This window comes from Geotrypetes seraphini, chromosome 6, assembly GCF_902459505.1.
Source record: "Geotrypetes seraphini chromosome 6, aGeoSer1.1, whole genome shotgun sequence".
In the NCBI taxonomy this organism is placed as follows: Eukaryota; Metazoa; Chordata; class Amphibia; order Gymnophiona; family Dermophiidae; genus Geotrypetes; species Geotrypetes seraphini.
The window spans coordinates 100306782-100334454 of record NC_047089.1 but is presented as its reverse complement, the minus strand read 5'-3'; the positions used below and the strand labels follow the sequence as shown (position 1 = coordinate 100334454).

The 27673-nt window shown below is 45.1% G+C and overlaps 1 protein-coding gene across 3 annotated transcripts in view; it reads right to left on the bottom strand.

Annotated features, from left to right (window-relative positions):
• NDFIP2 (Nedd4 family interacting protein 2) overlaps nucleotides 1-27673 on the bottom strand; it is a 332657-nt gene that overhangs the window by 41352 nt on the left and 263632 nt on the right. For all 3 annotated transcript variants that reach the window (XM_033949047.1, XM_033949049.1, XM_033949048.1), the window contains exons 6-7: nucleotides 20581-20647; nucleotides 391-496 (exon numbers count right to left, since the gene is read on the bottom strand). In XM_033949047.1, coding sequence (XP_033804938.1) covers nucleotides 393-496; nucleotides 20581-20647 — 171 coding nt within the window. In that variant the 3' untranslated portion in view covers nucleotides 391-392. The remainder of the gene's footprint in view (nucleotides 1-390; nucleotides 497-20580; nucleotides 20648-27673) is intronic.

The window sequence follows — 27673 nt, the reverse complement described above, 5'->3', positions numbered from 1 at the left end:
CGGGGGGGCGGTCGGTAGTGTCGGGGGGGCGGTCGGTAGTGTCGGGGGGCGGTCGGTAGTGTCCGGGGGGGGCATCTTCTGGCAGGAGGGATTGGGCACCCTCCTGCCAGCGATCGGTAGTGTCGGGGGGGCGGTCGGGCCTCGCCTTCAATATAGGCGGCCTGCCTGGGGAGCATTTTTTTAAAAAACGTGCATCCCGATTGGCTGATTAGACAGCTGTAGGACGCCTACAGCTGCCTAAAATCGGGACGCACTTTTGGAGAATCAGGGCCAAAATGTCTAGGTTTTCTCACAGATTTCTAAGAAATGATCTGCACCACCACCATCAGAAAATATCACCCACATGGGGGCAGATTCATCCTGTTGTCCCTTGAAGAATTATTTCCTTACCTTTAGTACAAGAAGAAAAACCGTGTTCTATGAGCAGCTGCCATACTTTCCGACATGTTTCTGACTTTCAAATAATTGACAAAACCTCTGAAGAACAGGAGGAGGCCTAAAGTATAAAAACCAAACAGTGTCATGTCATTGAACATATCACAATGATCACATTTCAAGGAATGCAATAAAAATTAAAGCAGAGTTGCTTTCCTTTTATAGATGTTAATGGACAGCAGGATACAAGTACTTAGACATAAAACTAACAAGCTTTTAGACCTCTCTGCTATGCTCTGAGAACATGAGGGATGTCCCGTGTCACACTGGTTATCACACCTTCTATCAGCTGAGAATAATATAATTTGAAAAAGCCAAGCCTTGGATGGGAAGGGGAGTTTTATAAGAACTGATATCTTGCTATCCTCTGAGAACACTCACTATACAGTACGTAAGCAACACTACTTTATTCAAGAACAGTAACTGCAGTTTTCACATATTTAAATTCCTTTTAGAATAAACTAGAGAAGAAAACTACTGCCAATAGGCTATATTTTATTTGAAAGGGGTAAGGGAGGGGGACAAACAGGAAATAAAAATGAGCCTTGAAAGAATACTGTTGGATTCTAAACATGAAAGATCTTGCAAGACAGCTTTACCAAAACTATGGTAGAATTGGGGGTCTCTGTCCCATCCCATTATTTCACTGTATTTTTCCTGCCCTCTCTCAGGCTTTCAAATATTGTATGTAATATGGTAGTTTGGAAATTTAATAAAGATTTACAGAAAAAAAAATATTGCTTGCCCTGTAACGATAGCATAGAATATTGCTACTCCTTGGGTTTTGGCCAGGTACTAGTGAGGAAGAATCAGGAATAAGACCTGCATGAAAATGTAGGTGAAGACCCTTGAGACCCCCCCCCAAAAAAGTTATATTTCTAAGAGAAACATTGTGCTTATGAATTTAAGTTTCTGGACAATCATAAGTCTAAGCCTAAGGTCTGATTGGCCAATCAGGCCTTAGATTAAGTGGGGATGGGCGGACCCGCTATGCCTAAGGCCTGATTGTTCCAGGCTTCTAGAGCCTGGGCCAATCAGGCCTTAGGCTTCGGCGGGATGGGCCGGGAAGGGGCGGGCCCGCCTCATTTCGACGAGGCGTGCCTGCTTGCTCGACGTGCAAGACCCATCTGTAAGAACAGGTTTGGTGGAGTGGGGGTTGTTAGCGCCGGGGGGGGTGCGTCTTCGGGCAGGAGGGATTGGGCACCCTCCTGCCAGCGACCGATATTGTCGGGGGGGGGGGATCGGTAATGTCGGGGGGGGGCGGTCGGTAGTGTCGGGGAGGGGGGGGCGTCTTCGGGCAGGAGGGTTTGGGCACCCTCCTGCCAGTGATCGGTCAGGGGCCACGGCCCGCTATACTTATAGCGGCAGAGAGATCCCTTGCCGCGATAAGTATAGCGGCCGCGTCTACTTACAATGTAGACCAGCATTTTGCTGGCCTACATTTTTAAGCTTCTCATCTACTAGGGAGACGCGTAGGGCCGCCTAGGTTCAGCCTAAGGCCCGCCTAAGGCCCTTAGACGAGCTTAGGCATCTTGCGGGTCTCCCTAGGCTCCCGGAGGCGCCTTCAGGCCTGCCTGGGGAGCATTTTTTTTTTTTAAACGTTCATCCCGATTGGCTGATTAGACAGCTGTAGGACGTCTACAGCTGCCTAAAATCGGGACGCACTTTTAGAGAATCAGGGCCTTTGTATGTATGTTATCCTTTTAGCCCAATGTGCTGTACTTTGTTGTTACATGTAATCTGCCTTTTGTTTAATGTTAATAAACCGATATATACAGCAATTGGGTCGTTGCAAGCTCAGTTTAAGAAAAGATCTGCAGCCTGTCATTTCATTTGGTGACCCTAATCGTGAAACCTTAAAATAGTTGTTTTTGTTTGATTTCAGCAGCTCCTGGTCTATGTTAGGTTTTGTGTCCGTGGTTTCTATATTGTTTTGATACTGATTAACGCTCAGCTCAGGGACACTGAGCTTGTATTTTGTTCTTCTTTTGTGGTTTTCAGAAAATAAAAGTGCTGCTTCTAGGAAGTAATTCAAAATTATTGCAATTGCATTTTGCTTTTATGTATTCTTATGTTGGTACCATGTGAAAACGGTCACATACACATCTTTCTCTGGTAACAATGCTCTAATCTAATCTGTCACTGTTAACTGTTTATATACGTTTCTGTCAGCATGCATCTTAGTGAACATATTTTGAAAGTATATGGGAACTGATGCCTGACTTCTTTTTTCTCCTTAACCTACATTTTCCTTCTGAAACTTCATACCTTTGTGTTCAGGCATAATTTTGAGGGTGGGCTCTATGCCAATAAAATCTCTACTGAATACCCACAAAATATATGTCCTCAAAGCTATCTTTCTAAGCCTATCTTCTACATAAATGAGAGCATTCCTCCATACAATAAAGCCTTTCCCGGCTTTGACCCAGTGCCAACGAGTGAATTAGAGTAATATGGAGTATAAATTTAGGCGTAGATGGATTTAAACCATCATTGGTTTCCTCCCCCTCAATCCAATACTTCCACCCTTCTTACTTACCCCTCCCTTCTCGGCACCCTCCTGTAATTGATACTTGTCATTCACCACTCTTTATCCTCACCATATAGGTAACTATCTTTGCATAGTAACCGCTACAACCGCATTATACAGTCTCCTGCACTGTATCATATTCTATAAGTCTCTCGCACCGTATTCTCACTGTATAAATATCTCTGCTGCATTTGTACAGTCTCCTGCATTGTAAATCTGCTTTATTTTCCGCTGTATTAACACCCTTGCTGAATATGTACAGTCCCCTGCATTGTAAATTGATCTCAACTGCATGGTACATTCCCTTACATTGTATCTTCGCTGTATATGTACAGTCTCTTACACTGTAAACCGCTCTGAACTGTTTGTGGTATTGCGGTATACAAAAATAAAGTTGTTATTATTATTATTATTATTGTTTTTGTACATTAAGGAGTGACCTCCAACCATATTTGACTGGTGGGTATAGCCAGCGAATCCGAGTAAGCACCAGCTTTTTGACTGGTGGATAGCAGCCAGCTGTGTACTGTAAGTATTTCTTTCATTATCTTCCTCAGTTAGTCAGGAATTCTTAGATAAGAAGGGCACGCGTCTTTGTTTTGTTCAATCTACTGTTTGTGTTAGTAACAGGTCTTTAGCCAGCTATATTAATTGGTTTTATTATGGTACCCTTGGACACTGTTAAACTTGCTAACCACCTAGGCATGCATAAGCTTATACAGCACTTCCATGATAAGTGGGTTAAGAACACTTCTAAGAAACACATAAGAAAAATTTCTAATAATTGGAAATGGCCAAAGGAAGGCTTTCTTTAATGGAGCGACCTTGTCACCCTCCGCACTATTGTCATAAATGATATTAGAACATTTAGGCATGTGGAAATTATGGCATGCCCATTGTCAGGATCCTCCAGCCCGAGATGTCACTCTATGCCAGGACATTACCCCTGCAACGGATCCCACTCTTGTCCCAGAACCCCCCTACTGACCTGAATCCCTTATGTATGGCTCCAGACAATCCAAAGCCACCCCCTTATTCTCATGTTTCTCCGCAGCCAACCAATCTTTCCACTGATCTATATCCGTCCTTGCAACCTCCTACCACCTACCCCAAAAGTGCGACGGATTAACCCGCTTTCTCCGTCCACTCTAAATTCCATACCTGCCTATAAAATCAATGGCATTGTAGACTTGGTGCCTGCAAATGGGCGTATTAGCACTGAATCTTGCATTTCTGACAAATATCTTAAAGAGATTGACCCTTACGACAGCGTTTGCCCTAATCGCCACTTCAATAACCCTGAACCTGACCCGTCTTTGATTCACCCTGAGCCATCCGCCCCCTTACCTATCAGAGTGAGAGAAACTCCTGTTATGCTTCATGATGAAGCACGCTTTAAGCAGTGGCCCAAACAAGAAACCAGGTGAGAGACAGATATGAAGGAAAGGGACCGTGTTCATCAGGAACACCTTAGATATGCCATCCCAACAGAGCCAGACAGGGAACGCCTTACAATGACACAAACCTAAGCACATGATGGAAACTATGTAGGCCAGCTGACACAGGATAATTTGGAAAGGGAACACTCATGTTTTGATTATCAAATTAAATCACACAAGCATTTAGACTCAGCACAGCCTTTAATTACTTTGGAACGCCTGAGGTTAAACAATAGTTCTGAGAGACTGACTTTGGATGACTCTATTAGGCATCCTCTAGAGCAGGGGTGTCCAAACTTTTGGCTTCCATGGGGCGCATTGGCCGAAAAAAAATTTCTGCGGCCGCACAAACACTAACACTAGCTGAGCAAAAAAAAAGGTTGAGCAGGTCCCACATTTGCAACCACTAATATAGAAGATGTACGTATCTAATAATAAACCTTCATTAAAGGGACACTGTGGAGAGGAACCCAAAAAAGCAGTAATACTGACCCTGACTGAGTGATCCTCCACGTACACCGCTGACAGTGGGAGCAGCCACAGGCTTCCTCATCCCCACTCTGATGAGCAGGGATGCGCGCTCCTGGTTCTACCATTCACTTCTATTATAGCTACAGCAAGCCTCTTCAGAGGTGAGCCTCATCAGAGCGGGGATGTCAGCTGATCAGCTGTCAGCAGCGCACATGGAGGATTGTTTAATCAGTGTAAATATTACTGCTTTTTTGGGCCTCCCACTTTGAGCTTAGGCTCCCTCAAAATTAATATCTCCCCTGCTGTAGCTATTAGGGATAAGAACATAACATAAGCCGTGCCACTGCTGGGTCAGACCTGAGGTCCATCATGCCCAGCAGTCCGCTCATGCGGCGGCCCATCAGGTCCAGGACCTCTATAGTAGCCCTCTATCTATACCCTTCTATCCCCTTTTCCTTCAGAAAATTGTCCAATCCCTTCTTGAACTCCAGTACCGTACCCTGTCCTATCAGTCCCTCTGGAAGTGCATTCCAGGTGTCCACCACCAGTTGGGTGAAGAAGAACTTCCTAGCATTGGTTCTGAATCTGTCCCCTTTTAATTTTTCCAAATGCCCTCTCGTTCTTGTACTCACTGCTCTCTCACTCATCTTGTCATCTCCCTTTTGACCTCATCCTCATGGCTCACCACTTTCAGAGACCCCCCCTCCCTCTCCCTGTCCCTTTCTTTCCATCCCCTAGCATCATCTTATCCCAGCTCTCTTCCCTCCTATGGTTCCATCTCTCCTCTTCTACTTCCATGGTCCAACATTTTGCTCCCTCTCTTTTCTGGTTTTCTTCTTCCCTCCTCCCTTGATGCTGAACAATGAAATGGAGGGGAAAAAAGAGAGATGCTGCATCTCTCTGCCTTCCATTCACAGGCCTAACATTTCTCCCTCTCTCTCATCCCCAGATCCAACTTCTCTCCCTTTCTCCCATCTCTCCCTCTGCCTCCTTTCCCCAGGTCTACCATTTCTTCCTTTGTCTTCCCAACAGTTTTCCCTTCAAGTATCTCTTTCCCTCTTCCTCCACACCACCCCCAGGTCCAACTTCTCTTCTTTTAGACCATTGCCCACCATCTTTCTTTCTGTCCTCTGTTTCTGGCCCCATAAGCCCAATCTGGCACTTCTTTTAATACCCTCCCCCCATAAAAAAAGTCCAGGAGGCTTCCTCGTCCCAGCATGTTCTCCCCCTTCTCTCTGCGCCCATACATCTCTACCTCACTACTCTCCCACCACCATGTCCAATAATTCTCTCCTATCTCCATCCCTCCTCTCTCTGCCCAACAGTTCTCCTCTTTCTTTATCTCCCTAATTGCACCATCTCTTTCCCTCTCAGACACCCATTCTCCCTTTTTATTATCTCCCTCACCTCAGCATCTCTTTCCATCACTCCTGCCATTCTTCCATCTTATGGCTCATGCTCCCCTCCTTCTTTCCCTTCATTCTGTGTCCTAAGTTCATGCCCCTTCATCCTTCCTTCTATCATTTTTTCCTAAGTTTGTGCTCCCGCCCTCTCAAGTCCCAACACACCCTTCTCCCGCCCTCCCTTCTATGCCCCAGGTGTTTACCGTCAGACCGGCTCCCTCCTCACTGCTACAGTCATATTGGCAGCGCCTCCCTCTCAAGTCCCAACACACTCTTCTCTCTCCCTCCCTTCTGTGCCGCGGGTGTTTACCTTCTTGCCTGGTCCCTCCTCCGTCTTGCTGCAGCGTTCGCTCAAAGCTACAGGCAGCAGCTCCCATGCGCTTCCCGCAGCTGATCTGGAAGCGTTCCCTCTGACGTCGTTACGTCAGAGGGAATGCTTCCGGGTCAGCCGCAGGAGGCATGTAGGCACCGTTGCCCGCGGCTTTGAGCGAACACTGCAGCAAAACGGAGGAGGGAGCTGGCAAGACGGTAAACACCCGGGGGCGGCAGAGGACATAGTGTCAGGAGACAGGATAGGCAGAGAAAAACAACGCATTGCCCTCGAGCGGGCAGCACAAAATGCCTCATGGGGCCGCAGGTTGAACACCCCTGCTCTAGAGTTTGAGCCCAAAGAATTATAAACATCTGTCCCACATGCTCCCTACTCATGCTATGCCATTTGATGGTGCTAACACTTTACAGAAAATATGCCCCATGATATGATTTCAATTTATTACCTTTTCTCCTTCCCCACTCAATTTTCCTTCCAACAAATTGGCACAATCATCAACATTAGCACACTTCTCCCACAGTACCCCCTCCCCCATTAATAAGATAATGAACCAAGTGGAACAACTCTCATGGCCTATTTTGAGCCTGTTTTATCCGAACACTATAGGTAAAGGAAGACTGTGCAAACTGGCACCTCAATTCCTCTACTTCAAAATCCCTAAATAAGTGAGGTATCAACTGCCTATATTCCTAAGAGGTAGGATTCCTAGCATCACCAAACAGGCATGGTTGCTGGAACAGTAGTTCCAAAATTGGGCAGGGTGAATTGGGAAAGAAAATGTCATAATATGTATCAGGAAAGGTGAGGGAAGCAAGAAAAAGTATCACGCCGAATTAAGAATAAAGGAAAAGCACAGTTACTTACTGTAACAGGTGTTATCCAGGTACAGCAGGCAGATATTCTTAACATATGGGTGACGTCAACCACAGAGCCCCGATGCGGACAGCTTCACAAGCAGACTTGCTTGAAGAACTTTTATAAAGTTTGTGACTGCCACACTGTGCATGCCTTCACACCCGATGTAGGACGCGCATCTCCTCAGCTCAGATAGCTAACTAAGAAGCCAACCAGGGGAGGTGGGTGGGTTGTGAGAATATCTGCCTGCTGTCCCTGGATAATACCTGTTACGGTAAGTAACTGTGCTTTATCCCAGGACAAGCAGGCAGCATATTCTCAACATATGGGTGACATCCAAGCTAACTAGAATGGGATGGTGGGAGTGTTGGCAATTCAGGAGAATAAATTTTGTAATACTGCCTGGCCAAAGTGGCTTTGCAGATTTCCTCAACAGGAGTAGATCTAAGGAAAGATACAGATGCTGCCATGGCTCTAACTTTATGGGCTGTGACTCGACCCTATAGATGCAGTCCAGCCTGAGCATAGCAGAATGAGATGGAAGCAGCTAACCAGTTGGAGATGGCTCTTTTAGACACTGGATGTCCCAACTTGTTTGGATCAAAAGAGACAAAAAGTTGAGGAGAAGATCTATGTGACTTTATCCTTTGTAGGTAGAAAGCCAAAGCACGCTTGCAGTTCAGAGTATAAAGAGCTGTTTCTCCTGGGTGAGAATGAGGCTTTGGAAAAAAACACTGGCAGTACAATGGATTGATTGAGATGAAATTCTGAAACAACTTTTGATAAGAATTTAGGATGAGTACGGAGGACCACCTTGTCATGATGAAATACTGTGAATGGAGGGTCCGCTACTAAAGCTTGTAGCTCACTGACTCTGTGAGTGGATGTGAGAGCAATAAGGAAGACCACTTTTGAAGTGAGATATTTCAGATGAGCCGTAGACATTGGTTCAAATGGAGGCTTCATCAATTTAGCAAGAATCACATTGATCCCAAACCACTGGAGGCGGTTTGAGAGGTGGCTTGACATTGACAAGTTCTTTTATAAATCTGGAAACCACAGGATGAGCAGAGAGGGATTTCCCCTCTAACGGCTCATGGAAAACAGCAATTGCACTGAGATGGACTCTAATGGATGTTGATTTGAGGCCTGATTAAGATAAATGCAACAGGTAATTCAGAACTGAAGACAAGGAGGTAGACTGAGGCTCCTTGTGATGAAGAGCACACCAAGAAGAAAACCTAGTCCATTTCTGGTTGTAACATTGTCTAGTGATAGGTTTTCAGGAAGCTTCTAAAATGTCTGTTACAGACTGAGAAAACTGTAGATTGGCAGTTACGTTGAAAGGTACCAAGCTGTCAGGTGGAGAGACTGCAGGTTGGGATGAAGAAGAGAATCCTGACTGTGTAAGCAGAGACGGAAAAACTGGTAGAAGAAATGGCTCCCTGCTGCTGAGTTGAAGTAGAAGGGAGAACCACGGTTGTCTGGGCCACTGAGGAGCTATCAGAATCATGGAGCTATGTTCGTGTTTGAGCTTGATGAGTGTCTTGAGAATTAGAGGGAATTGAGGAAACGCATAAAGAAATTTGTTCATCCATTCGAGAACAAAGGCATCTGCCTCTAGTCGGTAAGGAGAGTATATCCTGGAGCAAAACTGAGGCAACTTGTTGTTGTGGGGAGACTCAAGAGATCTATTTGTGGAGTTCCCCACTGAGAAAAAATGTGATGGAGAGGCGATGAATTGAGTGTCCATTCGTGAGGCTATAGAAGACAACTCAATTTGTCCGCCAGGAAGTTTTTCTCTCCTTGAATGTCAGAAAGAGGTTGTGAAAAATCACCCAATTCCAAACCTTCTGAGTTTCCTTGCAAAGGGGAAGGGATCCTGTTCCTCCCTGCTTGTTGACATAGTACATGGCTACTTGATTGTCTGTATGAATGAGGACTACTTGATTGTGAAGAAGATGCTGAAAAGCTTTGAGAGCACTGAAAATCGCTCTGAGTTCCAACAGATTTATGTGACACTGACGATCTGTAATGGACCAATGCCCTTGAGTACGGAGACTATAGAGATGAGCCCCCCAAGTGTAGGTCGAGGAATCTGTCTTGAGGAGCTTCTGATGAAGGAGTATTTGAAACAATAAACCTCTGGAGAGATTGGAAGAAAGCATCCACCAGTGGAGAGACTGTTTGAACGAAGAAGTCAGTGTAATGTGCTGAGAGAGAGGATTGGAAGCCTGCGCCCATTGAGAACCCAGGGTCCACTGAGGAATTCTGAGGTGAAGTCTGCAAAAGGAGTCTGTAGAGGCCATGTGACCTATGAGAACCATCATGTGTCTTACTGAGAGTGAAGTGAGGGGCAAAACTTTGTGTCAAAGCTGTATGACGTTGCTGAGGATGGAATGCTCTTGAGTTGCACAGTGTCCAGTACAGCTCCAATAAACTGTATTGTTTGAGAGGGTTGTAGCTGGGATTTTGGAAAGTTTATTTTGAACCCCAAACTTTGGAGGAACCAAATAGTCCATTGGGTCGCTATAATAACTCCCTGAGATGTTGAATCTTTGATGAGCCAGTCATCCAAGTGCAGGAAAACCTGAAGACCATGGCTGCGCAGAGCTGCTGCTACTACCACTAGGCACTTGGTGAAAACTCTGGGGGATGATGCCGGGCTTAAAGGTAGTAATCTGTATTGAAAATGATGATTTCCCACCCAAAATCTGAGAAACCTGCGGAAGGCTGTATGAATGGGAATGTGAGTGTAAGCCTCTTTGAGATCCAGAGAGCATAACCAATCGTTGTGATTCAGAAAGAGATATATGGATGCTAGAGACAGCATCCAAAATTTTTCCTTGACAAGAAATTTGTTGAGAGCTCTGAGGTCCAATATAGGTCATAGATCTCCCATCTTCTTTGGGACAAGGAAGTAATAGGAGTAAAACCCCGTGCTCTGCTGTTGCAGAGGATCTTCCTCGATGGCACGGAGATGAAGCAGAGTTTGAGCTTCCTGAAGAAGGGTAAGCTATGACGAATTGGAAGGACACTCTCTTGGGGGGAGATCTGGTGGAACCTGAAGAAATTGAAGAGAGTAACCCTCCCTGATTATTGTGAGGACCCAGAGGTCAGATGTAATTTGTTCCCATCGTTCATAAAAATGATGGAGATGACAGCAGGATGGGAAAAGAGGCAGAAAGATTGATGTTATGCTCTGTATTAGATGGTCAAAATGGCTGAGTGGACTTGGGCGCAGCAGGATTCTGAGGTTTGTGCTGTCGTTGTTGTTGTTTCTTAGGAGGTGACCTTGAATAAGGTGCTGACTTCTGAGGATAACGCCTCTGATAAGATGGAGGAAGCCTATAACTCTTAGCAGTGGAAGGTTTCAGCCTAACAATAGATTTCTCATGCTCAAACAAGCACTTTGTGGCTGCCTCAATAGAGTCATCAAACAGCTCATTTCCCTGACATGAGATGTTGGTCAGTCGATCTTGCAGGTTTGGATCCATGTCCACAGTGCATAACCAGGCTAGACGACGCATGGCCACCGAGAAAGCAGTGACCCTGGATGACATTTCAAAATCGTCATATGTGGCCTGAACCATATGCATGCGAAGTTGACCTAGAGTAGAATGCATAAGCTGGAACTCTGGTAGCCGATGTTTTGGGAGATACTTGAAAAAAGTAGGCATAGTGTTGACCCAATGCTTCAGATATTCCACATAAACGACTACTTCGAAAAATTGCGAGCCACGGAATCGAGGGTGAAATACTCACGTGGATTAAAAACTGGCTGGCAGATAGGAAACAGAGAGTGGGTGTAAATGGACAATACTCAGACTGGAAAAACATGAGTGAAGTACCGCAGGGTTCGGTGCTCAGACACATGCTCTTCAACATATTTATAAACGACCTGGAAATTGGTACGACGAGTGAGGTGATTAAATTTGCAGACGATACAAAGTTATTCAGAGTAGTGAAGACCTGGGAGGATTGCGAAGACCTGCAATGTGACATAAACACTCTCGAGAAATGGGCTGCGACATGGCAAATGAGGTTTAATGTGGATAAGTGTAAGGTGATGCATGTCGGTAACAAAAATCTTATACACGAATACAGGATGTCTGGTGCGGTACTTGGAGATACCCTCCAGGAAAGAGACTTGGAAGTACTGGTCGACAAGTCGATGAAGCTGTCTGCGCAATGTGCAGCGGCGGCAAAAATGGCGAACAGAATGCTGGGAATAATTAAGAAGGGGATTACAAATAGTTCGGAGAGGGTTTTCATGCCTCTATACCGGGCCATGGTATGCTCTCACCTGGAGTACTGCGTCCAGCACTGGTCGCCGTACCTGAAGGGGGACACAGTGCTACTTGAACGGGTCCAGAGAAGAGCGACTAAAATGGTTAAGGGGCTGGAGGAGTTGCCGTACAATGAGAGATTAGAGAAACTGGGCTTCTTTTCCCTTGAAAAGAGGAGACTGAGAGGGGACATAATCGAATCATTCAAGATAATGAAGAGAATAGACTTAGTAGATAAAGACAAGTTGTTCACCCTATCCAAGGTAGTGAGAACGAGAGAGCACTCTTTAAAGTTAAAAGGGGATAGATTCTGTACAAATGTAAGTAAGTTCTTCTTCACCCAGAGAGTGGTAGAAAACTGGAACGCTCTTCCGGAGGCTGTTATAGGGGAAACCACTCTCCAGGAATTGAAGACAAAGTTAGACAAGTTTCTGCTGAACCAGAACGTACGCAGGTAAGGCTAGTCTCAGTTAGGGCACTGGTCTTTGACCTAAGGGCCGCTGCGTGAGTGGAAGTTGGGCATGATGGATCACTGGTCTGACCCAGCATCGGCAATTCTTATGTTCTTATGTGAAGACAAAATTATAGTTTAAAATCCTATTTGTCATCATAGAATTTTGATACAGCCGATGGCCAAACTTGTCCATGGTCCTTCCCTCTCGGCCAGGAGGGACTGTGACATAAACTTTGGCAGGATTGGTTCTTTTTAAAGAAGACTCTACGAGAAGAGATTGATGGGATTGTTGAGGCTTCTAAAATCCTTTACAATGAACCATCTTATATCGAGATTCCATTTTTGCAGGCACAGCAGGAATTGAGTATGGGGTATCCAGATTTCTCTTGAAAGTTTGACAAATAATAGCATTCATGGGTAATTTGAGAGAATCCCTAGGAGGATTAGGCATACCCAGCTCTTCCAAATTCTCCTTAGAGTATTTCAAATCAGACTCCAAGGCAATGTTGAGATCTTTACTCAATTGACACAGGAACTTAGTAAAAGACACCAGGTCAGAAGAGGGAAGACCTTGAGGTGAAGATGAATGAAAGCCCCTCGAAGTACCCCTTACAGCAGAGAAAGAAGGTGAAGCCTCTCTGGAATATTGGTACCGCAGATCAGAATCCATAGGCAAATATGAAGATGAAAGTCCACTTCAGGAATGAGTAGGAGAAGCAGAATGTTTTCTTTTTGAGGAACAAGCTGGTGAAGAAAACCTCACAGGAGAGGAACTCGACTGACGAGAGTCTTATGGTTTCTGGATGTGAGGTGAAAAGCAACAAGCAAAAAACAAAAGGAATTGACCCCAAAATATCCACAAAGAAGAAAATCCAGAGAAAACCAAAAAAACTCTGTGGAGTGACGATGTTCCCAAATGGACTTTATTTGAAAGTATCAAAGTTCCAAAGGTACACTAAAATCATCCACATAAAATAATTCCATTCACATAAAAGTAAATCATCCACATAAGAGCCTTAAAGGACCTAGTCCGCTAGGGATACAGGACCCAACACGGTCCGCGTTTTGACAAAAAGTCTTCTTCAGGGGTCCCTGGGGGGTCCTATAAATGCAAGCAGTGTCTCACTTCCGGTTCACCATACAATTGTTTCCCACGTACTCACCTTTATAGGACCCCCAGGGACCCCTGAAGAAGACTTTTTGTCGAAACGCGGACCGTGTTGGGTCCTGTATCCCTAGCAGACTAGGTCCTTTAAGGCTCTTATGTGGATGATTTACTTTTATGTGGATGGAATTATTTTATGTGGATGATTTAGTGTACCTTTGGAACTTTGATACTTTCAAATAAAGTCCATTTGGGAACATCGTCACTCCACAGAGTTTTTTTGGTTTTTTCTGGATGTGAGGTTTCACAGTAGATTTCCTTGAAAAAGGAATCGGTGGCCTCAATGAGTCTGGATGCCTCGAAGAATGAGGTCTGTCTCGAGAAGAAGACCTAGGTCTAGATGAATGCCTCAGCAGATGATGTGGAGATGAACTATGCCTTGAAGAATGAGGCATTGGAGTCGAATCCAGCCTCGATGAGGAATGTCGAGGTGTCCTCGCCCTGTGCCTCGAAGAAGGCAATGCCTTATGTTGTGAGGTAGGACTGGAAGTTGAAGATCGAGGTCGAAACCCTTGCAATGACTCAGCTCCCTTGTATAGAGTGTTCAGATTGACCTCGAGGAACTCTCAAGGACTCGACTCCTTAAGAACATAAGAATATAAGCATTGCCTCTGCCGGATCAGGCCAGGGGTCCATCGTGCCCAGCAGTCCGCTCCTGAAGCGGCCCTCCAGGTCCATGACCTGTAAGTGATCCTTTACCTAAATCATTCATTCCCTAATCATATTATCCTGTGTAGTAACCCTCTATCTATACCCTTCAATACCCTTTTCTATCAGGAAGTCATCCAATCCCTTTTTGAAACCCAATATTGTACTCTGTCCTTGTAATACTGCTGAGTGCTCAGGCTGGACTGCAGGAAACAGGGTCAAGGCAGGAGTCAACTTGGCAAGCATGTTATCAAACTCCTGGTGCAGAATAGCTTCCAACATATGCTGCAAAGCCGGCACCAAGACCACTGGAGCTGGTGCAATTGGTGCGGCTATGGACTCCGAGGAAGATGACCTCAAAGAAGAGTGTTGTCTTGATTTTGAGACACACTTCTTGGGAAGTCTCGAAGCAACCGATCCCACTAAGGTCGCTGTTGGAATGGACTGTGACTCCTGAAGGACTGGCTTAGATTGCTTACCTGATGGAGACACTGAGGATAACGGCCCCTCCGGAGACGATTTTGCTGATTTCCCAGAGAACGAGGACTTCTCCATTGAGACAGGCTTGATCGAGATCGCAATCGGGGTCGAGGGTTTGGCAGACGGAAGATCCATGGCCCCGAAGATCTTTTCAATTTGAACTCGACATCGTTTGAGGGCCCGATTCTGAAGTGTAGCACAGCAGGCGCATAACTCCGGATTATGATCCGGTCCCAAACACTGCACACACCACTTTTGTGGGTCAATGATGGAGATCACACGTTGACACCAGCTACACTTCTTGAACCCTGTGACCGGCCGGGACATGGAAAGGAAAATGGCCGTAGCCAAATCGAAACCCATGGGCTGAGGCTGCGGAGTAGGTCCCGCCGTAACACGACGAGAAAATAATAAATTCTCTTTTTTCGCGCAAAACACATCAACCCTGTAAAGAAAAAAAGAATACACGAGACACGGTGAGAGAAGGCACGAGTTAGAACTAACTCTCACACAGAGTCTTGAAATGAGGGCTTCTCAGCTTTGCAGAAAACTTAGAACTGAGGAGATGCTGAGGAGACGTGCGTCCTGCATCAAGCGGGAAGGCACTCGTGCATGCGAGGCAGTCGCAAATTTTCTAACAGTTCTTCAAGCAAATCTGCTTGTGAAGCTGTCTGAATCAGGGCTCTGTGGTTGATGTCACTCATATGTTGAGAATATGCTGCCTGCTTGTCTTGGAATAATGTAGTAATACGAAGGAAGTGGGAGGTAAGAGAAAGTGGTATTGATGCCAGGGGTAGGGTGGTGGGAAAGAAAGGAAAGCGATGCAAGGGCTAATGGTGGAGAAACAAAGAAAAAATAATGATAGCAGATTGGGGGGAGTATAGGGAAGCTGACTGGTTGGAATAACAAAATGAACTCAATTCTGGGTGTATCATAATAAAACCTAGTATTGGCATGCCTAACATTAGGTGGCAAACAAACAAAAAATCTTCCAATGCAAATCAGACTTTAGTGTATAAGGATAGCCCCCCAAAGTATATAATAAGTTCATACAGAGGAGGCAAAATCTCAAAATCCCAATAGTCAATACTCTTATTGCCAGTGTTCTCCCCAGAAATTTTTTCTAGCCGGGTGGCATGAAAAAGTAGCCGGGTGGGGCAGGACGGGGAAATTTGGTGGTGGAGAAAATTAAGGGCTCCTTTTACTAAGCTGCAATAGCGTTTTTAGCGCATGCTGAATTGCCGCTCTACACGGCTAGAACTAACGGCAGCTCAATGCTGGCATTAGCATCTAGCACGTGCAGCAATTCTGCGCGAGCTATGCGCGTGGTAAAACCGCTAGCACAGCTTAGTAAAAGGAGCCCTAAATGTGTACTATTTGTATTAGTTAATTATTATTAGTTATTTTCCAATGCTCAATACGGCAGCCTTTCTTAAGGTTTGACACTTGTTCCATAATTTTTTATTAAATTTAAGAAGTATCCAGTTCTAGAAGTGAATAATTAGATATTTGCCCTCTTTCAAATGGTATAGAGCAGCGTCTCTAAAACTTTTTTAACTCCGGCACACTAAACAGAGCAAAAGTTTTTTGTGGCACACTAAATGGAGCAAATAGTTTTCATGGCTGGAAAAAATTTCTGGGGAGAACACTGTTGCCGTTAGTTTTCAAGGTCCAATCACGTCAAAGACTGATGCTTATCTGGGCAGTTGTATAATAAAAAGAATGGATAAGATAACATGAGAAGTGAAATTGTCATGAATCAGAGGGATACATACCCTGTAGATCCTAAAAGCAGGCTTGTGGATTAGATATAAACTATGAAGGCAGTGGTGTACCTAGCATATGTGACACCCGAGGCCCATCATTTTTTGACACCCCCCCCCATCTGTATGAAAAACATGATTTTTAGTAACAATCCACACATCACACAAGAGTGTACCTAGGAAAAGGCAGCATCTTACATATTGCAGTACATCAATATACCCATTGTAAAACTAAACAAGCCAGTCTAGTACAGATCAATCCTACACAGTCAATCCTAACTGAAAACCATGTCTTTCGAACACACAGAACACAGAAAACACAAACTAATCACAAACTAACCCCTCTCCCTTTTACAAAACTATAATGTGTTTTTAGCCATGGTGGTAACAGCTCAGACTCTCATAGAATTCTGAGCAATTACCACCATGGCCAGTGCTAAAAAAAACGCTCTACAGTTTTGTAAAAGGGGGGATAAAATAGAAAAACGTAGACAAAGGTTAAATTGAACCACCAAGAAGCTGGACTCTGTATACAATGCAACACCACAGCGATGCATCTCCCCTAAAGCAAAAAAATAAATAGAATTTTTTTCTATATTGTCTTCTCTGGTTTCTGCTTTCCTCATAGTCTTGTCACTCTCTTCCTTTCATCCACTGTCTACCCTCTCTCTGCCACTTCTATATGGCATCTTCTCTCCTTGTATTCCCCTTCCATCTCTCCCTTCACCCCTATTATTCTGGCATCCATCTTCTTCCCTTCCCTCCTCCAATGGTCTGGCATCTCTCTCCTGTTTTTCCCTTCCCTCTCCCACACGCCCATGGTCTGGCATTTCACTCTCTCCTCCCCCTTCCCCCCACTTCCATCAGCATCTGCCCCCTTTCTTTCCCTCCAACCCAATTCCATCCAGTATCCTTCCCCCTTATGTCTCTCTCTCCTTTCCCTGCACACCAATTCCATCAGCATCTGCCCCCTTTCTCTCCCTCCACCACCATTCCATACCACCCTGACCCCCTTTTTCTCCACCTACCACCCTTCTATGCTCCTCTCTCCCTCCAAACCAGCAAGGTCCCATGATGACTGCTTCTGTTGCCTCTGCCTCTGGAAGATGTAAGTAATGTTGGAGGGGGTGGGCTGGCAGACGCAGGGAGTTGTGGCAAGGTTCCGCAATGACTGCAGCTGCCAGTTCACCCCTTCTGATGACACTTACGTCTTCCGGAGGCAGAGGCGGCAAATGCAGTTATCGCAGGACCTTCCTGCACTTCAGTGTGGCTGACGACTCTGCTTCAGAATAAGTACGGCAGCCGCGCTGAGGTGCAGGTGCTATTTAGAGCAGCTCGGAAGGTTCTGGATCCAGCCGGCTGTGTACCCCCCTAAGGCTGGCACCCGGGGCGGTCTTCCACTGTATGAGGGGACAAAAAATAATAAAAAGAATGGATAACTTGACCGATTTAGACATGTCATACAATTATAACCATAAAAATATGTCATAAAATGTAATTCTAAACTCACCCAGACGAAAAGCAGACTATAGAAAGGAAACCAGAAAAGACTGGGTAGATGAAAAGATGTAAATTATTGTTCAAATGGGCTTCTATTAAAACCAAAGAATAAAACCACAGCACTCGGGAAAGTAAAAAAGGGAGAGTAAAATGGACTTAGTGAAAAGGTCTCTGCACTGATGAGATAAACTTGTACGCAGAATAAATGTGAACACGTGACAGTGGGGCTATGATATTTGATCTGTTGAAAGAGGCGCCAAAAAAATGTCGGCAGTGGATTGAATGCACACTGATAGGGGAGGGGCATCGGGCTGTTAAAAAAGGTTGCTTTAATAAATAAATGAAAATACTGGTGAAAAACTAAATAAAAAACCAAAACCATGATAAAATGCCGAACCTGACTGCAAGTGGTAGTGAAAGTAGCATAAGGCACCCGTAGTACTGTTAGTGCCAGAGCTGCTTAGAATAAAGAACCGTGCTGTACATGAGGAGAAAAAAAGAATGAGGTGATAAGATGTAAAGTGCTGGCCCCTCACTGCATCACTTGATAAAACTAAGGAGAGATGTTCTAGAGCAGGGGTGCCCACACTTTTTGGGCTTGCGAGCTACTTTTAAAATGACCAAGTCAAAATGATCTACCAACAATAAAATTTTTAAAAAACACAAAGCACACTGTACGCATAGAAAATGTTAATTATCATTCCTATTCCAGAGGTCAAAGCAGATGACTCTATGCACTGTCACCTCAGTAACAACCATACAAAAATAGACAAATATACCCCCCTCCCTTTTTACTAAACCACGATAGCAGTTTTTAGAGCAGGGAGCTGCGCTGAATGCCCAGCGCTGCTCTCGACACTCATAGGCTCCCTGCGTTAAAAACCTCTATTGCGGTTTAGTAAAAGGGGACTTTAGTGTAAAATATAGACAGCAGATATAAATTCAGACACATTTTGATCACTAAATTTAAAATAAAATCTTTTTTCCTACCTTGTCTGGTGATTTCATGAGTCTCTGGTTGCACTTTCTTTTTCTGACTGTGCATCTAATCTTTCTTCCCTTCTTTTAGCCTGTATGCTTCCTCTCCTCCAGACCTCATTCCCTCCCCCAACTTTTCCTTCCTCTCTCTCTGCCCTTTCTTTCTCTCTGCCGCCCTTTCTTTTTTTCTGTTTCTCTTCTTTCCTTCTGTCTCCCTGCCTGCCCTTTTTCTTTCTTTCTCCCTGCCCTCCCACAAGCCACTGCTACTGCCATCGAGGACCAGGACCCAAACCGCCACCAATAACAGGCCCCAATCCGCCACCAATAACAGGCCCAAAAGCTGATGCCATCCCAAGCTCTCCCTGCTTCAGCCGACCAGCATTCCTTTTCCCCGACGTCAATTCTGCCATCGGGGAGAGGAAGGCTGATCGGCCCAAGATCGCGATCGACCTATTGGGGGAAATGCTGCCGGGTCCTGCCTTGGCGGAAACAGAAAGTAGGCAGGACCCGGCAGCAAGAAGAGCAAATGCTTCACTAACCTGTCTCCCGCCTTAGCCCGTAGTGAACACTTGCTTCAGGGCTCTCAACATGTGCATGCCAGCTTCCCTTCTCCCCCCCCCCAGACATAACTTCCGGTTTCGGAGGGAATAGAAGGGAAACCGGCACGCACACGTTATAGCCCCGGAGCATAACTTCGCTATGGGCTGAAATCTCCAAGCCGGGTTTTTTTGTTTTTTTTAATGTTCAGCAGCGGTGGCAGCAGCAGATGATAACCGGGCGCTCATCTAAATTAGCTGGGCGGACCGCCCAGCTAAAAGGCCCTAGGGAGAACACAGCTTATTGCTAATAATAATATTGGTGAATGAGAGTCCTCAGTTTTCATAACTCACAACTTATATCGGCCACACTTTGAAAATTAATCTTCTGAAACTTAGTCTTATTCTTTATGGTTTTTATTTGTTAAGTTAACTATTGTAAACTGAGTCAAGCTTTCTTGGATTGATGTCTCGGTATATAAAGCCAAGCCTTAGATTAGATTAGCAAACAAAAACAGCTATTCTGCACAGCCTTCCTTTCTAGATCTGACTTGAACCAGCAGGATGAGAGGCACTTAACAGTTTGGTAGCTTACTCTTTTATGCAAGGCGAATGAGACCCCATATTTACCTGTTTATAAAAATGAGATCCCACAATTCTTTGCATTTGACCTGATTTCCCTACTACTACTACTACTACTACTATTTCTATAGCCCTACCAGACATACACAGCGCTATACAGAGTCATGAAGAAGACAGTCCCTGCTCGAAGGATCTTTTAATCTACGCTGACAAGACAAACAGGATGTCATGGATAAGTTAAGGGGAATCTGCTGGCTAGGTTGGTGGGCAGTGGGAGTATGGTTATGGATTGAAGGCTATATCAAAAAGGTGGGTTTTCAGTCTGCTTTTAAACAAGGGAAGGGGAGGAGCTTGGTGGACAAACTCAGGCAATTTATTCCAGGCATAGGGGGCAGCTAGATGAAAGGAACGAAGTCTGGAATTGGCAGACCCTAAAGGCCACTCCTGTTTTGTAATGTAACACAATGGGCATGTTCAGTAAGCTAATAACTGAGATGTGTTCAGCTGGCAAAACAAGTATCCTAAAAAATGTTGCAAATATAACCAACTTTGTTTAGAGACTGGTACAGAATACAAAAGAAATCATTATAAATACAATAATTTCAAAACATGCAACATATGTATAAACATTTACTCAACATATGAATAAAATGGTTTCTCTGTGTCAGAACATTGGATCACATTAGTTGAAGAATGATATTTCTCATGAACTGCAACTTACCAAGTACAAGAAATATCCACCAAAGCCAGTACTGTCCATTAAAGTATCCAGTAAAATAGTCTGAGAACTAAAATGAAAAAAGTAAGCTTTTAGCATCATCACACACAGAATAAAATACACATTTCCTACAACATAAATCATGAACACATAGAGGGGCATAATCAAAAGTGTGCCTGAGTTTGGACGTTTTGTGCAATATGTCCACAAACCCAGTAGGAAACATGCCCATTTTCAAAACTGCCAAACACCTATCTTTTATTTTTGAAAATAAACTAGGTATAAGTTTTAGTCCTTAGGATGTCTACCTTTTTTGCCCATTTTCAAAAATAAAATGGTGATTTTGAGCTAATCAGGGCCTTCGCCCCTCTCACTGCATCCCAAGATGCATTGGGAAGGGGAAGTCCCTTCATTTGCAGCACGCAGCCCTGCTGTTTTCTCATCTGAATATACCGGGTGGGGGTGGGGGGTCTGGGGATGTGGGAGGGGGGCCCAGGAATGTTGGGGGGATATGGGGGAGCAGAGATGTAAGGGGATGTTGGAGGAGGTCCAGGATGTCAGTGGAATGTCGGGGATGTTGGGGATGGCAGGCATTGGAGGAGGTCCGGGAATGTCAGAAGGAGGGGTGTAGAGCTCTGGGGCTCAGCTGATCCTGGCAGGGGGAATCCCCATCAGCTGAGCTGCCAGGAATCCCCAAAACCAGTTCAGCTGATGGGGATTGCTTTGACGTGGTCAGCTGAAGGGAAGCCTATGGGTTTATTTTTTTTTGGGGGGGGCATGACTACTGGGGGAGAAAGGGGGAGTCATACCTTAAATCCTCCAGTGGTCTTCTTGTCAGTTTGGCAACTTTGTGGAACTTAGAAGCAACTTAAACAGGTCTAACTGCCGGTGTCTAAGTTCCATCTAGGAAAGCTTTGATTATGGCTGGAGTACTTACAGGTTGAAGCCCGCCCGATTCCTGCCCATAACACACCTCCAACATGCCCCTTTGCTCTCTGGATGCATCGTAGCTTAGAAGTGCTGCTGTATATCCAGAAAGTTGGTTTTGATTATTGGCACTTAGACATCCCTGCTATTAGGATGTCCAAGTGCCGACTTAGGCTGATTTTTAGATGTTTTAAAGTTTTGATTATGAGCCCCATAGGCTTTTTTGTTTGAGGGAGGAGGAGCAGCAGCTCTGCCTCAGATCTCGCATCCATAATAATAGTACTAATTGCAATGCCATTTCTTCCATTCATTCTTCACATACACACAATATAATCTTATTAACAATGTATAATGGTAACCACATAATTCTGAGATTCTGTACCCCTTGTATTGTGCAAAATATAAAGATCGCAGATGTAAATTTCAAAAACTGACATATTCCAATCACTACATTGCAAATTAGCAAATACAAATAATATAAGAGATGGAAAATATGATACCATTTTATTGGACTAAATACATTTTTCTACTGGTTTACAAAGGGCAAGCGAGACTCTTTTCCTCAGATCACTACAGCATACTGCTGTTATGGTACCTGTGTCTGGCCTAAGGAATGTAGCTTTGGTCTCTGAAAGTTAATCAAAAAAGTATTAAAATTAGTCCAATAAAAAGATAACACCTCCGTGCGCAACTGGACGGCGTTCTGGGGAAGAAGCAAGTACTACAGAAAGGACGGAATACACCTCAACAAAGAAGGAGCAAGAGCATTGGCAAGCAACATGAAGAAGGCCATCGAGAAGGCTTTAAACTAGAAGACAGGGGAAAGCCGACAGTCGACCACCTGTCGATGGTCCGGGCGACAGGATGCCCCGATGAAGGAACCACGGGCTACTACTCATACACAGGAGGGGATGACCTCACAGCAAATAAGGGAGAAAAGGCAGGAAAGGACAACACAGACACAGGAGGGGACGCCCGCACAGCAATCAAGGGAGACAACGCAGGAGCAGAAAAGGATACCGTGAAAGAAACAGTAGAGACAGCCAAGCGTAGAAAGTCCAAGAAGGTAACACAAAGAGAACTCAAATGTATGTTTACGAATGCTAGAAGTCTGGGAAACAAAATGGGGGAACTAGAGACAATAGCAAGACACGATAAATTGGAAATCATTGGCATAACAGAAACATGGTGAAATGAAGAAAATAAATGGGACACAGTACTACAGGGATACAAACTATACAGAAGAGATCGAGTAGGGCAGAAAGGCGGAGGTATTGCCCTATATGTTCAGGAAGGAGTAGAATCTGTTGGAGTGGCTACGACGAAAGGAAAGAGAAGCTGGAGTCCCTCTGGATCAAGATTCCTTGTCATAATGGCGCAGACACAAAAATTGGCCTTTACTATCGACCCCCAGGACAGACGAAGGAAACTGACTCGGAAATGATAAGAGGAAATCAAACAAGAATGCAGGACAGGCAATGTAATAATCTTGGGAGACTTCAATTTCCCGGGGATAGATTGGAACCTGGGAACCTCCAACTGCAGCAAAGAGGCCAAGTTCCTGGAGGCGCTAGGGGATTGCTTCCTGGAACAAATGGTAAAAGAGCCAACAAGAGGCAACGCCACCTTGGACTTGGTCCTAAATGGCCTCACGGGACCAACAAAAGAAGTAGAAGTCGGTCCCGCTGGGGACGAGCGATCACAGCATGATCAACTTTAAACTTGACATTGGGAAAGAGAAACGTACCAAAACCTTAACCACGACCTTAAACTTTAAAAAGGGTAAATATGATTGCATGAGAGCCATGGTAGAACAACGGCTCAGGAAAAAGGTGGACAAACTTAAAACGGTAGATCAGGCATGGACCCTACTGAAAAATACTATCACGGAAGCACAAAATCTCTACATTCCACGGATTTCCAAAGAAAGGAGAACTAAAGGCAAAGGAGAACCGGCATGGCTTACCAGACAGGTGAAGGAAGCCATAAAAGAAAAGAAGGACTCTTTCAAAAAATGGAAACGCATAAAAACAACCGAAGCTTGGAACAAACATAAAGATGACCAGAAGAAATGTCACAAGGCGGTAATGGATGCTAAAAAGGACTATGAGGAGAAAATGGCCAAAAACTTCAAGCCCTTCTTTAGATAAGTAAAAGGGAAAAACCCTGCAAAAGAGGTGGTGGGACCCCTGGACGACAAGGGAAGAAAAGGGTACATCAAGGAAGACAAACAAATTGCAGATAGACTAAATTCCTTTTTTGCATCCATCTTTACAAGGGAGGACACTGCAACAATACCAGAAGCAGTGGAAGTGTTTAAAGGAGCAATAGAAGACAGCCTCACCACAGTAGAAGTGGATTTGGACCAGATATACTACCAGATCGATAAACTTAAAAGTGATAAATCCCCTGGCCGGATGGAATTCACCCGAGAATCTTAAAAGAATTGAAGGTTGAAATCGGAGACATATTGCAAAAATTTGCCAACCTGTCAATTAGAACTGGACAGATACCGGATGACTGGAAGATAGCGAACATCATGCCAATTTTCAAAAAAGGATCGAGAGGAGAACCGGGCAACTATAGACCTGTGAGCCTTACGTCTGTCCCTGGAAAGATGGTTGAAGCACTGATCAAGGATAGCATAGTCCAGCACTTGGATACACATGGCCTGATGAAACCCAGTCAACATGGCTTCAGGAAAGGGAAATCATGTTTAACGAATTTGCTTCAATTTTTCGAGACCGTGAACGAACAAATTGATAGTGGAGAACCGGTGGACATAATATACTTAGACTTCCAGAAAGCGTTCAACAAAGTTCCACACAAAAGACTTCTCAGGAAACTACAAAGCCATGGAATAGAGGGAGATATGCTAAGATGGATAGGCAAATGGCTGGAGAACAGAAAGCAGAGAGTGGGCATAAATGGGAAGTTCTCCAACTGGGAGAAAGTGACTAGTGGTGTACCCCAGGGCTCGGTACTTGGAACGATCCTATTTAATATTTATATCAATGACCTGGAAGAAGGAACATCCAGTGAGATCATCAAGTTTGCAGATGACACAAAGCTATGCCGGGCAATCAGATCGCAGGAGGATAGCAAGGAACTCCAGAGCGACTTGTGTCAGTTAGAGAAATGGGCGGAGAAATGGCAGATGAAGTTCAATGTGGAGAAATGCAAAGTAATGCATTTAGGCAGGAAGAATAAGGAACACGAGTATAGAATGTCAGTTGCAACTCTGGGTAAGAGCGAACAAGAAAAGGACCTGGGTGTACTGATAGATAGGACCCTGAAACCGTCAGCACAATGTGCAGCTACGGCAAAGAAAGCAAATAGAATGTTGGGCATAATAAAGAAAGGAATCACGAGTAGATCGGAGAGGGTCATAATGCCGCTTTATAGAGCAATGGTCAGACCCCACTTGAAATACTGCGTCCAACATTGGTCTCCCAACCTAAAGAAGGATATAAAACTGCTGGAGAGGGTGCAGAGACGAGCAACAAACCTAGTAAGGGGTATGGAGAAACTGGAATACGAGGATCGACTCAAGAGACTGGGATTTTTCTCCCTTGAGAAAAGGAAACTACGAGGGGATATGATCGAGACCTTCAAAATACTGAGAGGAATCGACAAAATAGAGCAGAAAAAATTATTTACATTGTCCAATTTGACACAAACAAGAGGACAAGGAATGAAGCTAAGGGGGGACAAGTTCAGGACAAATATCAGGAAATTCTGCTTCATGCAGATAGTGGTTGACACCTGGAATGCTCTCCCAGAGGAGGTTATTGCGGAATCGACTGTCCTAGGATTCAAAAGCAAACTAGATGCACATCTCCTTACGAGAAGCATAGAGGATATGGGTGACTAAATTACGCCAGGCATACACCTGGCTGGGCCTCCATGTGTGCAGATCTCCGGACTTGATGGATCGAAGGTCTGGTCCGGAGATGGCGTTTCTTATGTTCTTATTTCAATTTTTATTTATTAACACAGCTACTACATTACTTTTGCCTTAAAGGGAAAATTAAATTCTTTTTTCTACCTTTGCTTTTTTTCCAATTGTAGTACCAGTCTCTGTTTTCTGCTTTCCTCGTTTTCTCTTAACTCTCTTGATTTAAGGCAGTGGTCTCAAACTCAAACCCTTTGCAGGGCCACATTTTGGATTTGTAGGTACTTGGAGGGCCTCAGAAAAAAACAGTTAGAGGGGCATAATCAAAAAAAGCATCTAAGTCCCCTTTAGGCCTAAGTCCCTAAACGTTCAACCCAGAAGCAGGGAAAGTGTCCATAACCAAAACAAACGTCCATGTTTTGATTATGGCCTTCCTCTGCCTAAACGCCCAATCTCCACTACATCTAAAGGTACACCCACACCACGTCTACACATTTTAGCCATAATGAAACAAAACAACGTCTAAGCCACAAACGTCCAACAGAAGGGTTTTTAGGCGAAGGAGGAGCCAGTCCTTCGCCTAAAAGCTGGATTCTGTAACCGGTGTCTGTCAAAAACAACCGGTTACAGAATCCCCCCCTCCCCACAACCATCCAGGCAAGAGGGTGCCCAAGCTCTCCTGCCATGGCAAACCGTGACCCCCCCCCTCCCGACAACATCGGGGCAAGAGGGAGCTCAAGCCCTCTTGCCCCGGCCAACCGCGGCGCCCCTGACATATCGGGGCAAGAGGGAGTCCAAGCCCTCTTGCCCCACCGACCCCCCTCCCCCCAATGTTCGCCCCCCAGAACCCCCGACCACCCCCCCGGCCGACCCGCAACCCCCCGGCCGACCCCCACAACCCCCCACCCCCTCCCCCTTCCCCGTACCTGGTTTGAAGTTGCCCGGACAGACGGGTGCCCAAACCCGCCTGTCCGGCAGAATGAGGCCGGATTGGCCCAGCCATCCCAAAGGCCTGCCCAAAGGTGGGGCCTAAGGTGCCTGGGCCAATCAGAATAGACCCGGGAGCCTTAGGCCCCCTCCTGGGGGCGAGGCCTGAGGCACATGGGGTAGGCCGGGAGGGCAGTTGGGGGTTCTGGGGGGGCGGATGTTGGGGGGAGGGGGTTCATCGAGGGCAGGAGGGCCTGGGATCCCTCCTGCCTGTAATGTAGTGGGGGGTGGGGGTAGAGGGTCACCTGGGCCAGGAGGGCTTGGGCTCCCTCCTGGCCTGATCGAGTCGGGGGGGTCGCGGTTGCAGCAGGGCAAGAGGGCTTGGGCTTCTTGCCCCGATGTTGTGTGTGTGGGGGGATAGTGATGCATCGCGGCAGGAGAGATACCTCATCTCCCCTACCGCTATGCCATCACTCTTCTACCCGAACTGCCGTGAACCGCGACCCAGCGGCCATCAGCTCAGCGGCCCCTTTTTCGGCACTTAGACCTGGTTTTCTTTCGTCTAAGTCATACAGGTCTAAGTGCCGACTAAACTGTTTTGGTTATAGGTGTTGTACGCCTAGGTGTAGGTCGGCCCACCTCCCGCCCACTGCCCGCCCTTTCCCCTCCTCTAAACACACCTCTTTTCTCTCTGTACATTTAGAGGCAGGGGAAAGGCCTAAGCTGTTTTTAGATACGTCTAAAAACAGCTTTGGTTATGGGTACTTGGACGATCAGGCTTTTTGATCGTCCAAGTAGCCATTTAGGACACTTTTTAGACGTTTGGGGTTTTTTTGATTATTACCCCCTTAATGTCTTATTAAAGAAATGACAATTTTGCGTGAGGTAAAACTTTATAGTTTATAAATCTTTCCTTTTGGCTAAGTCTTAATAATAATATTGTTATTTATAGCTAAAGAGACATATGATCAAGAAACTGTTTTATTTTACTTTTGTGATTATGATAAACATACCGAGGGCCTCAAAATAGTACCTGGCGGGCCGCATGTGGCTCCCGGGCTGTGAGTTTGAGACCACTGATTTAAGGTATATTTGTTTTTCTAATTAACTTTTCATTCACACTGCCTTTTTATATATATATATGTATATGTGAACTCCAGATGTACAAAGCATGACTCACAATCCAATAATTAAAAAAAAATAAACTTCCTACCACTTTCCCCCCTTTTCATGCCAAGCAGTAATGACAAAGAGGGTGATATACTGCTTGCATACTCAACATCCACCATTTAAGACTCTGTTGCAGGCTTTATGAGACATAGAACGGCATAATAAAAAAAACACATC